Here is a 17,103-nt window from a genome sequence, read left to right on the forward strand (position 1 = left end):
TCTAAGTCATTAATGAAAATGAATAATGGTTCTGGATCCAGGACTGAGCCTTGTGGAACCTCATTAGCTATACCATTGATAGCTACCCTTTGAGTATGGTTTTTCAAACAGTTATAGTTATTTTAACTACACCATATTTCCCTAGTTTGCCTATGAGAATGTCACAGGGATTGTGTCAGAAAAAATCAAGATATGTCATGTCTACTACTTCCACCCACCCACTAGGTCAGAGTAACTTAGTCAAAGAAGGAAATTAGGTTGGTTTGGCATGATTTGTTCTTGACAAATCCATGTTCCTATTGCTTATCATCCTATTGACCTGTTAGTGCTTATAAATTGATTGATTAGTAATTTGTTCCAGTATCTTTTGAGGTATCGAAGTTAGGCTAACTAGTCTATAATTCCCTAGTCCTTTTTGTTCCCCTTTTTAAAGATAGGTACTATGTGTGCCCTTCTCCGATCCTGTGGGTTCTCGCTCGTCCTCCATGAATTCTCAAAGATTTTCACTAATGGTTCCAAGATTCCTTCAGCTAGTTCCTTGAGTACCTTTGGGTGAATTTCATCGGACCATGCCAATTTGAATATCTAACTTAACTAAATATTCTTTAATCCATTCTTTCTCTATTCTGGCTTGTGTTCCTTCCCCTTTGTTGTTAATATTAATTGTGCTAAGCATCTGGTTACAATTAATCTTTTTAGTGAAGACTGAAACAAAATAGCCATTGCCCACGTTAGTGGCTATGGACAACTAGATTTTGGGTAAATTTTAAAAAGTGCTTAAGTGACATAAAGAGCCCAAGACCCACTGACTTTCAGTGGAATTTAGGCTTCTGAAATTTTGCCCTTAGGTTCCTAAATCACTTATGCTCTGCTCCACAAAGGTATTTAGCCTTCCAACTTCCACTGAAATCAGTGGAAGTTGGGAGCCTAAATAATGTTGTGGACCTGGGCCATAGACCCTTTTGAAAATATTGCACACTGTCCCCCCCAGAATATTGGTAATAGAAATGAAATTTGGTGAATTTTCTGGTGATGAAATAATACGCTTTTGAAAAGCCCCTGTGCAAAAGAATGTAGTGTCTTACATAACTGCTGTTTTTTTAAAAAAAATCTTTTGTGAAGCATTACTTTTAAAAACTCAGATTCATTTTGGCAGTGTTAAGGTTCTATCTTAAAGGCACACGACAGGAGGATCAAAATGAAAACTTGCATACCAATATTTAATAAGTTATTTAAGCTCATAGCTGTTATAATGGATAGTGCTTCACATGTGCTCTTTTTGTACATATCTTATGCCACTGCATGGATTAGATTGTTTGCCTCCTTCAACTAGTAGCAGATTTACTACCAGGATTTGAACACTATATGAATAATACTTGAGTATGAAGAACCACCCTGTTATGTATTTTGCTCTTTGCACAACAGAAGTTCTATGAAGGACCACATGGGCACAGTGGGGCCAAATAAACATATTATAATCATGTTCATGGTATACTACACCCTGTTTAGTCACCCAAAACCGTGACCAAATTTCATAAGTTAACCGTTTATTGCTTTTCTTGCTAATTCACACTATTGTACTTAACCAATTTCTTACTTCAGCTTTTGACTGCATTTGAACATGCGGTGAACTCTGCAGACACGGTTCCCAGTGAAGATCACAAAAAGCTTTATAGAAACTTCATTCAGTGTTTGTCAAAAGTAAGAACACTTTAATTTATAGTCTCTTCAATAACACAAATAACATCTAATAATACTGCACGAATAGCTCAGTAAATTGCTTTGACTTTTTTTTTCTCCTTACAAGTTTCCTCATGAGACTGCTAGGCTGAAGAAGGCCTGTGATGATATGATGGTTTTGTATCCTACCATGAGTTATCCTTTAGAAGTGCTCTGCTTGCACTTTATTCAGTCAGGTGAGTGGGATGGTTTTGGTTCATTTTTGTTGTTCCAAATCTTGTATCTTTTCACTGTGACTTTTGGCTTGCCCTTCACTCCCCCAGTCCTTCTCATAAAAAAGGGAACCAGTCTCTCAAGTTCTGTTACTTCAATTTGTTGAGGGAAGTTGTAGTTTGAGGCAGCTTGCACCACTTTTCAGCACAAATATATTGTCTATATTAGGTTCTATGTTTCTACCACCCTGGAGAGGAAGACAGTTCTGTCCTAAACTATAGTGTCTCAGAGCTGTGAAACTTAGTACTGCTGTACCACCAAAGGACGTCTTAAAAAAAACAACAACGGGTATTCTTTGTTCAAGACCAGTTCTGGATTCTTGATTCCTTTGTTGGCAGTGTACTCAGTCCCATGGGAAGAGGGCTTCATGATGCTCAAAAGGAGCCTCTCTAGATAAGTGAAGATTAGCTACATGAGGTTTGAAGAGAATCCTGTTTTCTTGTCTTTGATGGAAAGGATGGTGACAGTTAAACAAAGCTCTAGAGATGGCTAAAGTGAGAGAATTGGTGAACCAGTATACCCTTTCCTCTTGGCAGGAACATTCATGAATTTTTCTTCACAAGACTTCCTGGTGGGTGGGGAGTAAATGGCTTTTTAGGGTATTTCAGTGAAGTGAAAGTAAGATCTTTTTTAAAAACAGATTTGTTTGTTATATGCTTTAAGAAGGCAGCATGCTGTCTTCCACAGTGCTGGGTTTGAAACTGTTAGATTCAAGTTTTGAGCTCTCACTATTGCGTTAATATTGTACAAGTGAATAGTGATTTTAGATGTGTCAGCTTTGGGTGTCACAGCTGATACCTTAAAGGGGCCAGAAGTGACTTACAGTTGGGCACCCTCCAAAAAACTATTTATAAATATACAGTCATATTGACCAGGAATGTCACACAAAAACTAAGTAGAAGTATATGCCAAGAATCCATACAGAAATTCCTTTCTTTTTTAAACAATAAAGCTGTATAATTTCCTTTGTTAGGAGTGGAAGAATGCCTTTATAGTACCAAGTTTCAGGGAGCTACGCATCATGAAAGTAATACATGAGCAGAAAAATGGTAATACAGAACTCTTAATTTCAGTGTTTAAAATAATTGAACCTAGTGGAAAGGAACCAGCAAGAACAAACCAAACAAGCATAATTCATCTGCAAGAAGAGCTAGTACTTTGTAGTACTTTTGTATCACAGCACAACAATCCAGAACGTGTGCATTCCATTAAATTAAACAAAAGTGTGAACCCAAATATGTAATCAGGTTTTTATGCTTAAAACAAAGAGAAGGTAATTGTTAAGCTCATTCTGTTTCTTTGTGACTTTCCTGAGCATCTTAGCGCCCAAGTTCCATCTCAAAATAGATACGGCTTGCTGCTATGGAATGCACTGATCTGCACCGGGCACAAAACTGCTGAAATCACTCCTCCTTGCAAAGAATCATTTATTATTTTCATCTCTGGGTCCCTGGACCAGTATTGGTAAAATGAATTTTAACTATCCAACCATATAGGTTTCTGAGCTTCAACAGTTTTCAGTGTTTTTTCTTTATCCTTGTTGGAATAAACAGGCGTCCATTTCAGTTACAGTTATTCCATTAAATTCAGTGGAATTACTGATCCTATGCTAGTGGTGAACCTGTTCAGAGACAAAAGGAATTCCTACTGGCCGTGGAATTTGCTGTGTGATCTTGGCCAAGTCACTTCACTTCGCTGTGCCTGATTCCCTTCCAACCCTTTGTCTATCTTGAAAGATTATAAGCTTGTGGGGAAGGGACTGTCTTTTATCTAGATGTTTGCATTGTACCTAACATAATGGGACCCTGATTGCAATTGGGGTTTTTTTAGCACCACATATAATGCACAGTATAGCCTAAATGTAAAGATTAAACAGTGATTTCTTTATTGTAGTGTGCTGATACTACTTTGCAGTCCATTTATACATAAATGGTCATTTAGCTGACAGTTTTGCACTTTAAGAAATGTGGATTTGAAACTGCACTCAAATTCTGGCATGTGTTCACTTATTTGTAGAACATAAAACATGGTAAAGATGTTATGGCCAGCACCTCAGCAATCACAGAATATAATACCATACACAATATCTAAATAAATTTTACAAGGTGTATTGTTTAGATCATGCTTCCATTTTCTACAGGCTAATCCAGGTTAAAAAAATATGTAACAAGTTACAATTAAACCATCATAGAAATTTAGACCAAGATTTTGAAAAATGAGTGTTTAAAGGTAAGGCTCAGAATCCATATTTAAGCACCTAAATAGGTGACTTTAGGGCTACTATGATTTATGCTGTCAGCTAGCCTCAGAATTGGGGGAACGTGAATGTGGCTTAATGCTACCTTTTTCTCCACTTCTGAGCTGTGCCAAACACAGCTAAAATACAATACAGGATCTGGTCTGGAGTATTGAAGCTAAAGAAACAAGAAAGGCAGTTGAATCCCATCCAATTATGGAAATTAGAAATTTTGAATCTGGCAGTAGAATCTCTCAAATTTGTCTTCACTCTTTTGGTAGTGAGGTGCCACAATTTCTCTCTCTAAAAATGCTATGGGTTTATCATCAGTTAAATAATTCTTGTCATCATTAATAATGCAACATTTTGGTGATGGATAAAGCACCAATTGTAGAAATTTCTGCTTTCCGAAAATCCAGTTTGCCTCATCTAAGTTGTTGCTTAGGGAAATATGAATACAAAAAATGACTCTTTTTAGACAAAGATCACAGGTAATGGTAACTGGCAGCCTTCACTCTCCCATGAATATTTGTGCAAATTCCCAGGATCTTGAACACTGTAACATCTAAAGGTGGATTGAATTTTGCTTTGAGTAATTTAAAAAAGGGGATGGATTTCACTAAGATGTAGCCCTTCTTATCCCTCATAGATTTTTTGGCCCCAGTATTCAGTATTCCTTAACGCTAGATACTTTTAACATTTCCATTTTTAATAATCTAATTTCAATATACGTTTTTTGTAAGAGATCTTGACCAAGCTTCAGGAGATTAGGTATCCAGCTTGGATTCATGTTTAAAGGCATGAAATAGTTAGCTATCCCAGCAGAACCCCTGTACTTGAGAATTTCTCAGTGAGATTACAGAGTGCAAAGTAGACTGAGGGAACAGTTACCTCGAGTTGTGGCCTCCCCTGAACAGTCAGTACCTGCTTCTGAGATTTTGGCAATGGCTTACAAACTTACATGGATATAACTACATCACTCAGGGGTGTGAAAAATCCATATCCCTGAGTGATGCAGTTATACTGACTTAACCCCCAGTGTAGACAGCTCTGTGTCAGTGGGAGGGCTTCTCCGATTGACATAGTTACCGCCTCTCATGGAGGAGGATCAAATACTCTGACGGGAGAAGCTCTGCTGTCGGTGTAGTAGCATCTGCACTGAAGCGTGACTGTGGCGCAGCCATGCCAATGCACTGTTTTAAATTTGGACTTAAACTGAGTATGCTGAATCTTCATGACTTTATTTTCCAGCACTTGTGTATAAAATTTACTGGAGTTGGCCTTTTTTGGGGTGATATTGTGTAGAATCTTATAGAATGTGACTTCTTTCTAGGCCCCCTATATACAGTGCTGCTCATTTGACTTATGCTCCTTATGTATGTTCTGCAGTATACAGCCTAATTATTGACTTGACTTTACTTAAACAAATATTTGAGTATTTATGAAAAGCCTCAAGTCACTTTTTAGCATAAGCTTATTTACTGTAATGCTTGGGCATCTGTTTTCTCTGATACTCAGCTGTTTCAAAGCGATCCATTACTGCTTTCTGCTCTGTTATGGACAAGTACATTTATTTCCTTCCTGCCTTGTCTTGTATGCAGATGTCTCCAAGTCAATATGATTCAGCTTATGAAGAGGAATGACAACAGATACTGAACATCATTCATAGTTAGCACAAGAAGAAATAGTAGGGCTCTCCCTATCACTAAGTGACCAGCTTTTGTTGTGGGAAAGGGAAGTTGTTAAAGCAAGGATTCTCAGGCCTCACGCAGCCCAATTAGCACACAGTTGCAGCTCAACTGTGGACTAAAGGCCAGCCCACATGCTCTGGGTCCGCCGGGCTCCCAGCTACTTAACCTGGAGGGGTCTGGCTGGGTTGCCCTGCCACACAGGACTTCAGAGTCGGGGCTGGCAGCCCACCCCGTGTGCTGGGAATCTGGGGTCGGGGCTGCAGGCAGGCCCTGTGGAGTCAGGAGTCGAGAGCTCCTGGCTGACCCCCCAGGGTTGGGATCCAGGTCAGCTGCCAGGCCCCACAGGGTCCGGGTCCAGGTCTGGGGCAGCCAGCCCGGGCCCACGTGGTGGGGTCTGGGGTAGCCAGCTGGCTCCACAGAGTCCAGGGTGGGCAGCTGGCTGCCCCGTGCGCCGAGGATCGGGGTTGGGGCTGCTGCTGCCCTGCCACCTGGCCTCGGCAGCCTAGGTAACACAATGTATAATCAATTGAGAACCACTGAGTTAAAGCATTTGTGCTGTAGATTTTTAAAACATATATTATGTTAAGTTTTACAAATAGGAAATGCTCATGATCAGAAAATAATATGCTCTAAAAATAGACGGTTTTGGGGGGGGGGGTGTGTATATATTGTGTGTGTATATATATATATTATATATTATGTGTGTGTATGTATATATACATATATATGTATATTATGTGTGTGTATATATATGCCATGCAGAAATACAAGATGCATGTACAGCCATCTGAACAATTACTTTAATCTGTCTTTAATTTTTTTTAACCGTTTATTACATCTGTGTCTCACTTTCTACTATGGATCTCTGCCTTCCTTCCAGGGGCGGCTCCAGGCATCAGCACGCCAAGCATGTACCTGGGGCGGCAAGCCACTGGGGGCACTCTGTCGGTCGCCGCGAGGGTGGCAGGCAGGTTGCCTTCGGTGGCATGCCTGCAGAGGGGCTGCTGGTCCCACAGCTTTGGCGGATCTTCCACAGGCTTGCCGCTGAATCCGTGGGACCGGGGACCTCCTGTTGGCAAGCCGCCGAAGGCAGCCTGCCTGCCATGCTTGGGGTGGCAAAATACCTAGAGCCACCCCTGCTTCCTTCCCCAAGTCTGCTTATAACTTCTGTGCTTTCCCATGTTTGTGGCAGCTTTGATGTTGTATTTTCTTTTAAAAGATTGCACAAATTCATTTAGTATGCCACTAGGGCTGCAATTTTCTAACAGTAATTGTATTTTTCTTTTGTATTGGTAACTAAAGATGAGCAGGTTGTATATGCATATGAGAAATATCACTGACATCCTGATGTGCTAACTGATCCCTAAAATGGACAATCTGTCATTCAGCTGGCAACTGAAATATTAGAAATAAATTCTTGTCTATAACAAACTGCACCATGAAGTAGGAGAGTCACCAACCAAACTTCTTTGGTTTATCTGTGCTGCTTAGTTTATACAGAGCATGAATCTTATTTCAGCGGCTCTTAGAATATCTTGCCTTAATGACATGATCATTTAGACCAGGCTGGAAAGTCTTCTTGATCACTTGGGAAGTTCAGTCTTGCCTATAGCTCATGTAGGCTTGAGGATAACCTTCCAGCACACACACAGAAAAGGGATAATTTTAAAGTGGCAGTAAGTCCTGAAATATGCACAGTAAAGTAAGTTCTGCAGATGCATATGCTTACTTTTTAAAAAGTGACATTTGTTCTCTTTTAGGTTTGGGTGGCAACTACAGATACCTTGTATCTATATTTTCATGTCAATGCGTCTCACTAATCCATATGTAATCAATAACAGTTTACACTTGTAGTTCTCAATCTATTTACCATTATGGGCTACGTATGCAGCTCTCTGTTATGTGGGCCACAGCTACACAATATACATGCTACCTGTATGGCCAGGAGGATGTCATATGGGCCACAGCTGTGTGCTGATTGGGCTGCAAGTGGGCTGCTGGTTGAGAATCGCTGGTCTACATATGTATTAAGCTTAACGAGGTTTCAGTCATCTTCCACATGAAGGACAGCCTGCTGAGTTTCCGAGTCCTTCAAACCCTTCCAGCAGCATTTTGCCCTCTTGGTTACAATCTCATGTCTTTCTCTGTCTGCTGGGCCTCTTGACCCCATTATGAACTAGTACGATATTTCTCTGGAGTTGTTTACCTGTGCCAGAATCTGCAGTAATTAACCCCCCCCCCATTTTAATTCTCAGGAGGTGAGATTTGGTAACCCTCCATGATAGGGCTAGATTACAAGTTATATATAGCATTTATAAATACGCAAGTTTATGACAAATCCCATGGCACATCTCAGTATACTAGCTAGACTTTTGAAGTTTCCAGACTTCCATGCTTTCACATCTATCACAATGGCGAGATAAAGGAATGGAGTATTCATCTAGTTACAATTCCTAAGTGAAATTCCTGAAGTGAGATGGCATGGGCTGCTTCTTCCTCTCCTGTGCTGTAGTGATGGCCTCTGGTTCAGTAATGTTTGTACAGGCTGTCCATTTTTACAAGTGGTTTGAACTGAAACTTGGGTGCTATGAGAGCATATAAGCCACTGTAATTACTGATTAACAAGGGTTTGTGTAGTTCAATCCTTTTTCTTCTGGAGTTAAACTGGGCATTCCTTTGTTCATTGTGCCTTAGGAGACCACCAGGAGTGAACTTGCTGTTAGGTCTTTTGGGAACGGGAGAAGGTACAAGAAACTAAGGGCTATGTTCACAAAAAAACTAAAGCACCTAGAAAATCACTTGGATTCACAAAGCCTGGGTTAGGTGCCTAAACTCCTGATACAATGAGTGGGAAGAGATAAGTGCTTTAGAATGAGATTCACAAATACAGCATGATAGGCGGGGAACCTCCTAAGCTAACGACTGGGAAATGCCAAGCTGAAGGGGGTATGTGCTAAGCCCTGCCCATCTCACAGAGAGGTGCCAAGTCCATGCTTCAGGGGAGCACCTCCCTCCTCTTGTGATTCTCAGGTGCAGATCCTCTTTTGGAGTTAGGCACCTTTGCTGTTTGGGGGGTGAGAGGAGAAAGACTCCCTCCCTTAAAACTATTAGCTCAGTAGTTAGGGACTCACCTGGGATGTGGGAGTCCTCTGTCCACCTGAGGGCAAGAAGGGATTTGAACAGGAATTGTCTACCTCTCAGATGAGTACTCTAATCACTGAGCTATAGGATATTCTGATGTGGGGCTCCCTCAGTCTCTCGTTGAAGCTGTTCCACTGAAGAAGAAATTTGAAAAAAAAAAATCATAAGTAATTGGAATAGGGGGACTGGATCCTGGGTCTCCCATCTGAGTGCTTGAAACACCAAGCTACCGAGTCATTCTCATGTTGGCATGCTTTCTCTCTCACCTATTATTTCAAGTTGCGTTATGTAGTCAGACTGCAAGGCCCTCTGTAAGGGACTTGTGGGATGGGGAATTTAGGCAAGCGTCAATTTTGGTTTATTGTATTACGTGCGATCTTCACTGGGCTAAATTGAAAGGCCTATCTAGAAAGTAGTTTCCCCTGATGAGGACCTTATAGCAATTTAACCTAAGTGGCTAACTCCAAATTCCAGATTTACAAATTTTGGTATGTAGTTCAGAGGTATTAAGTACCTGTAGTGTTTCTTGACTCTATGTGTATAGTACTTCTGGAAACTGGTTGCTAGTTTTAGAAATTACTGTATGGTAGGAAACTGCTACTAAAAATACAGCCTAATTAGGTCTGATAGATAAGTAAATTAATTTCTTTCTAAATCTGTTCTAGAATAAATTTTTAAATCTTCTGACTTTTGGTTGTTATGCACCATCAAACTGTGGTTATGAGAAATTTTCTTTTTGTGACACTAGGCAGTTTCACTGAAGAGGCCCTGCGTTGTTGTTGCAGGCTTATGGAGATGGACTCAAGTAGCAGCCCAGGCCTTATTGGTTTAGGGATCAAATTCCTCCAAGAAAAAAAATATGAAGAAGCTGTCAAGAGGCTAACTGAAGGTAAACGTAATATAAAGGGAATGGATAACGTGTTGCATAGTAATGAATATTTCTGCTAGGTACAGTTGCTAAATTATACTGGATTTCTTTTGTGCTCAAAGTGGAATCAGCTAAATATTTTATAATTAGGTAAAACAAGCAGTAAATGTAGAGGGACGTTGTCTGCTTGAAATCTAGCCAGCTTTTTAAAAAAGAGTTAAAAGGTGTTTTGGTTACACATCTGCTCCTTACCAATTCTGAAGTGTTTCCATAAGTGTGTGTTCCTTTTTTTTAACACTTTTTTTTTCCTCTCACCCTGTTGCTGAGTCAAAACCAACACAAACCCAAGGGCAGAGGATGCATATTATACAAAAGAAACAGTGAAATTGACTGTTCTGTTACAAATGCATAAAGTAAATTATAATATTTTTCTAATCTTTCAGTTGTAGCCCTATGAAAATAGATTAAAAACAAACTGAGAGGTGGCTTTTTTTCATTAAGCTGTGGTGTCCCTTTAAAAACTTCTTTGTGTATATTTACACTAAAAATGATTGTCTTGCTCTTTGAAAGAGAATCTTGAAGCTTTTATACAGGAGCTATAACTACTGCGGTGTTTTATGTTAAACTAGTATTTGACTTATTAGTGGCTTGGTTGCATTTAGATATAAAAGGCTTGCTTAAAATGGGTCATGACTGGAACTTGTTGGAAAAGAGAGATTTTTTTCCCCCCATGGAAAATTTTCAATGTTTTTGGCTGGAAACCTGAAATATTTCAATTTATTAGTACCATTAATGTCAATGCCTATGGGAGTGATAATCAGGTGCCTCACACCCCCAGTCAGACTACATCTCCCATGATGACCCATGGCCAGGGATTTCTATGATGTACCTCTCCTCATCACGAGAAGAGACTATGGTGTGTCATGGGAGATGTAGTCTGGCTGGGGAGCCTGGTTCATAGAGACAAATGGGGAGTTGTGGCATTTGAACTACAGCCCCCATGAGGCATGACATCATATCCATATGAAAGTATTTCATTTTTTGTTCAAAAACAAATGGTTCAGGCATTCAGCTTTTTGACGTAAAACCAGTTTTCTGTAGAAAGCAGATTCTGTTTTTCCCCCCCAAAAAAAACCTTCACTTAAAAAACAGTTTTCTGTGGAATGTAGGGACTTTTGACATAAAACTGATTCTTTTGGTTTAAAAAAATGGAATTCCTGAATATCTAAATATTTTTGGCCAAGAACTAAAAATACTGCAACCAGCCCTACTCATTAACTAAATGAACCTGAAATTTGAGTTCAAATGTCTACTATGGGAAAGAATGAGTGACATGGAGCAAGTGAAACTGAGTCATTGTTAATTGCTAAACTGCCGCCCCCCCTTCAAAATATCCCCTTACATTTTTATTCCTAAACCAAACACTGTCTGTGATGGGGGAGTACAGTTAATACCATGCATCTGTCTGCTGGGTTTCATTTCAAGGCTCTGAGGGAACTTCAGGCTGTGGCCTGGTAAGGAAAGTTGAATCTGTTGTTGACAGATACCGTTGGACAATCAAGGTACTTACACTTTTGAGTAACAGATTGGCTCAAGTTTTATTGGGGCGGGAGAGTGGAGAGGGGTGACTAAATCTTAAAACACCAGTGAACTCCTCAATTATCACCATATTTTTAACATTCTGTTTTTAAGGAAGGCTAGTGAGGAGGTTGTGGTGAAATAGCGTTAATATTATCTAAGTCCTGAAATTTGTTTGATCTCTTTCAGTCTGCCTTTAGACCTGGGTGGAGCTCATGCTGTATTAGCATCTGTAGATCTTTTGGTGGTGGACAAAGACCTGAGGGGAAATTTTTGGAGTAGTCCAGGAGATTTTGGTGCTTATCTCCCATTAAATGGAAATTTTTATTTTCAAAATGAAAATATATCTCTAAACCATAATGTTGTGTAATTCCTTGCCTTTTTCTCCCAGTTTCTTGCTGGATCGAAGAATATTGTGAAAATACTGAATGTGTCATAATAGAAAGACTTGCACTCTTTTTTTTTCTTTTCTTTTTCTTTTTCAGTTCCACCTTATTTCATTGTTAATTATAAGTGGCAAGATAATGTTATAAGCCTGGACTAAAATAAAATAAGATCTCTGTTTGGGTCTCTTTGCCACTTTGCATGGTGATTCGTGGTGGTGTGTTCGTGATACAACCGTAATGTACTACACTTCCAACACCCACTAAGGCTATCTGTAGCCCCAAGATTTATTTTAAAAATATTTGTTTTAGGTTTGCAGCAGACCAGCCAGTGTCAAACAGCATGGTATTATCTGGCAGAGGCGCAAATGAAAATGCATAGACATAAAGAAGCTGTTATTTCCTGCAATCGAGGTAATTATCCTGTAACTGAAAGGAGTGGTAGTTCCTAATCTTTCACTTTATACTAGATTAGAAAACAATATGGTCATGTTGTTAGCTTATGTTGTAGCAAATACACAGAAGTGAGTTATATTGTGCTTCTGAACTATACTATCTTAAGAAATCTGATCCGAAGGCTAATAAGGTCTCTCTTCTCAAAATGTTAGTGGAAAAAATAATTTTCTGTAGTGCCAACTGAAGAAGCTAATGTTATGGTTACAAATAGAAGGGTGCTCTGCATGGATTTTTTTCCTTTGAAAAGGCCTGGTGCAATTGAAAGATAAAATAACATCTAGCTAGATATATTCAGAAGTCCATCTTACACATGGCCAAGTTCCCGTGGCGTTGAAGCTCTAGAGTTATTAAACTGTCTTGATCCTTGGAGATTCTCAGCTATTATTTATTGGAGCAATTTCCAAAACTGCAATTACTGATACTAAGTTCAATCCAGATTTCCACCTGAATTTTACTCTACACAAATAAGGGAAAGCTACATTTTGCTGTTAAAGGGACACTGTCAGTTCAAAATGTCTGAAAACTTTGTACCTAGTAAAGTACCTGATTGTTATAACTGGAAAACTAGTGAAAATAAAGTTTCCTTTTTTCCCCCAGTTTCTTCTGTATGTTTAACAGCACCTTGTATACAGTCAATTCCACATTCATCCTAGTATAGTTAATTGCTCTCTTGCTAAACAGATTTAAATAACAGGGGAGAAGAAAAGACCAAGTAACACACTTTTAAGAAAAATGGTATGATAAAAGGTGCTCTGTCTCAAATGTGAACACTTAAATAAGTAAGTGTCACAAAATGTCAAGTTGATAGTGCCCTTCTTAAATCAAGCATGGAACTAAAATGAAATCTTTCATTTTTAACAGCTCTTAAGATATCAGCACAATTTGATGATGATGGTGGCAATCTACAGCAGAAGTACATTGCCCTTCGTTTGAAAGCAGAGGCTCTTATTAAAATAGCAGATGCTGATGCTGCAGAAGAAGCCATTAGCACTCTTGAGCAGGTATTTTTTGGCTGATATAGGTATATTTAAAGCAAATCAAGCTGTCTTCATATTGCAGTCACAATCAAAGGATGTTTCCACTCCCTTTATTTTATTCTCAGTGCCGAGAATTATTTTATATCTACAGTATTTGGTAAAACATGTCTCCTCTCCCCCCACCTCCACCTCTTATCCACATTCTTAGTCACTTCAACTCTGAGTTGGCAGTCTCTCTCCAACTATCAACCTTTAAATTTTAAACCTGTCTCATTGATGACGTCCATTTTCGCAGCTTATTATCTCTGGTCCCTTCTTTTTGTTTTAGCTTTATTTTTGTTTTAATATAAACACACAATGAAATAAAACCTATATAAACACAAGATGGAAAAACCAAAGAAAACGTTGAATATTGTTTTTTATGATTTGTAAAACAAACCCTGAACCCGTAGAAGTCACACACAGCATCAGTTATTAAAGTGACTAAATAGATAAAATGTGAACATATCCCCAGTACACATAGGTTTAATGCATACTTTTGCAGTTGAGTATATAATAGTTGTGTGACCAGACATCCTCACATTTTTCCCAAGCATTTCTATTAGTCATTTTTTGTCCATTTAGGTGGTACTAGAGGGCTCACTAAACCAGTCTATGTATGAGAGAGGAATTGCAGATTTCCGTTTTCTCAAACTAGTACTCTGGGCCCCTATAGCTACTGCAGTTTCTTACTGTGAACTTGTAATACAAGCTCATCCAGCACTCCTAAAATACACAAGCTTGGAAAAGGCATGATAGCAGCACTTAAAGAGAGCCTTCAGTATGGAATTCCAGAATACATGCACTGTTTGACAGGTATAGAAGATGTGTGAAAGGCTGGGATGTGTCTGTTAGTATCTCCAACATTTACTGTGTGTTGCCAATCTGGCCTTAAACAAATGTTCTGGAGTCCAGCAGTACCTGTTCTAATATCTTGTTCTGAAAGAATCACAAGGATGAAAAACTGCAGGTATCTTCACATTAACTCTGGATCCTTCTTAAAGTCTAACTCTGTTTCCTCTATTCGTGTCTCTCTGACTTAGTGGAAAAACATTACGTGTACTTTATCTTGAAGCACGCTTTTCTCACTTATTTATGGTGACAAGTACAGGGAGGAGAGAATGAGGGACAGCTCCTGATTGCTGGTTTACTATCCCATCTTGCTCTTAGTCTCCAAAATCTTAGTGCTGTTTTACTCACTGCTTAGACTTCCCTCCCAACTCTGCCCTTGATCTCTTCCATTTGCTCCCTACACTCCACAGATACCACTCTGTCCAAGGTCACTTAAGCTCCTGTCTAAATCAGTGAAATTCTTCCTTTTCCTTATTCTCCCTTAATATGTAAGCTTCCTTTTAAGACTGTTTTAAACTGTGAGAGGTGCACTATCAATGTGAAATTGCATGTTTAATATTATTATGACCTTCAGTCTTGCCCTGAGAAGTGCAATGTGCCTCACCATATCCTTTGGGGATAGGAGGGGGAATTGACAGCTGACATACAAGCAGAAATGCATAACTGACTTTGAAAGATAACACATTGAAGCAGGTTTTACTTTGGATAGCCTACTAAGTTTTATATTAACTATTCTGCAGTGTTTATCTTCAGTTACCTTACTGTCTGATTTTTTTTTGGGGGGGGGGACTTAGCCCCCAAAAACATCTGCTTAAAATGGTTAAATCCAAAACTATAAAATCTATTCTAATGCTACATTAAGCTTCTTTAGAGAAGATATGCAAGTCTTATTTTAAAAATAAAACTCTACCCTTATGTGTGTGTAACATTTTCTATACCCAAAGTCCTTTTACTTGCTGATCTACAAGCTGTAGCATACTTCTTTGCTATGATGAGTCAACGGAACAAAGGCCAGTTAGGTATAACTTTCAAGGATCTCAATAACCCCCTCCAAAACTTAAAATTCATATATGTACTGAATATTTCCATTGTGAATGGCATTCAACACAGATTCCTAGCATTACTTAATTTCTCTAAAAAGATATGAAGCACAGCCATAACAATTTCTAAGTGGCTTTTGTTATCTGGGGACAAAGAGGGTTAATATATTTACGATTTGTATTATGCCTGGAGATAGGGCTAGTATCTTAGATGAGCAATAACTTACCAACTGTAGGGTTCAATAAAGTTTCAGCTATTGTTTACTATTTTCTAGGTTTCAGATATAAACAATGACCCAGTGCTTCTAGCTCTCAAAGGTCAGGCTTATATGAACAAAGGTTTGATTGCTAAAGCTTCAAAGGTAATCTGTTCTTTTTCTTTTAAATTGAACTATTTTTATCCCTGTATATAACTGGAAAAAAAATAAAAACATATATCCTTCCGCAGCTTGCACAGCAGCTCGTGTTGTCCCACCCTCACCTGGCAGAAGCCCATGCTCTTGAGGGTTTGATTTATTATACCCAAAAGAATTATCAACAGGCAGAGAGAAGGTAGGTTTTTAGTGTGACTCTATAAGGCTTGAAGGAACTTTTTAAGGATTTATATGACCTTTTTCCTCCCCTCCCGCCTCCTCTTTTACTTAGCTTTCAAAGAGCAATTGAAAGAAAAGCTGAAACTGCAGAGTACCATCACTACCTAGGACTCACTTACTGGTTCATGGGTGAAGAAATAAGGAAAGATAAAACAAAATCTCTCACTCAGTTTCTGAAGGTAACAAAAACACTGTTAACATGTTCATGTGGAACTGTTTATTATAAAACCTAAGTTAAAGAATATCTTGGCTGGAATGGGGCTAAATGTGTATCTAATGTTTCACAAGCTGAGAGGTTGGAAAGCTTGCACATGGGACAAATGAAAAGTGGTAGCTGGGAAAAATGGATCTCCACGCAAACTCTTTCTTGAAACCATGTGACTCCTTGAAAGCTACTTGCTGCCTCCTCACCTTGCTCTCATAGAGGCTCCTAATGCAGCCTAATGGTAGTGACTTAGGAAGCAGCTTCTGACCTACCTTTTCTCATGGGCTGTGCAGTCCAGGCTGATGTGCATGCACCTCAGAAAGTGGGGAAGGAAGCAAAGAGAAGGGAAAATTTAAAGTGGCAACTGAAAAAATGGGGAGAAAGGGGCAGGAGAGACAAAAAAGGAGGGTTGGGAAATTCTAAGTTGGATAACCAAGTTGAAAAGTTGGGTGCTACTGATTTAAGTAAGCTGTATTTTTCTCCTTGTTTTTTTTCCTATATAGAAATGAATCTATACACAATTGTGATGCATGCTACTCACTTAAGAGACATGGCGAGCATGCTGCATTCTTGTTCTTTGTCGTGGATTATAAGCTTGATCAACAGATGCACCACAGGCTTTTTTCAACAGACTTGTTCTTTGTGTTGGGGGGGGGGGAGGTTTGTTCGGTTGATTTTTTTGTTGTTTTTTTTAGAACCTTTTACCCTCTGTATATAGAGGTATTTCTTTTTCTCACTCTGGCTGGGAAAAGAACATTTATAGACTGCAGAGTGAAAAAATAGCATCCTCATCTACTGTCTCCAGTCTGATCTCTGTGCTGTATGCTGGACAAATGAAAATGACACTTTTTTAATAATTTATGTATGTTGGCCTTTTTCTTTGATCACTACAAAACTGTCACTCTGCTGTGTGGGTTGTGGCCTTTCAGACCTAAACAATAGCAAATACTTAAAGTTTCCATTGTTAAGATTGTTTAAACTTTAGTACATAACAAAATAAATCAGCTTGAAGTTCTGCATGATGTAATGCAGCAAAACTACAAGCATAGTGCTAGAAAAATGACAGTATTTTTAACTTACTGTTGTAACAC

The 17,103-nt window shown here is 39.0% G+C and overlaps 1 protein-coding gene across 10 annotated transcripts in view; it reads left to right on the plus strand.

Annotated features, from left to right (window-relative positions):
• Positions 1–17,103, plus strand: part of TTC37 (tetratricopeptide repeat domain 37) — an 80,316-nt gene that overhangs the window by 11,649 nt on the left and 51,564 nt on the right. For all 10 annotated transcript variants that reach the window (XM_030567065.1, XM_030567066.1, XM_030567067.1 and 7 more), the window contains 8 exons: positions 1,603–1,701; positions 1,808–1,916; positions 9,770–9,910; positions 12,163–12,264; positions 13,168–13,307; positions 15,490–15,576; positions 15,663–15,766; positions 15,860–15,986. In XM_030567065.1, the coding sequence (XP_030422925.1) occupies positions 1,603–1,701; positions 1,808–1,916; positions 9,770–9,910; positions 12,163–12,264; positions 13,168–13,307; positions 15,490–15,576; positions 15,663–15,766; positions 15,860–15,986 (909 nt within the window). The remainder of the gene's footprint in view (positions 1–1,602; positions 1,702–1,807; positions 1,917–9,769; positions 9,911–12,162; positions 12,265–13,167; positions 13,308–15,489; positions 15,577–15,662; positions 15,767–15,859; positions 15,987–17,103) is intronic.

Source organism: Gopherus evgoodei, chromosome 6 (genome assembly GCF_007399415.2).
Source record: "Gopherus evgoodei ecotype Sinaloan lineage chromosome 6, rGopEvg1_v1.p, whole genome shotgun sequence".
NCBI lineage: Eukaryota > Metazoa > Chordata > Testudines > Testudinidae > Gopherus > Gopherus evgoodei.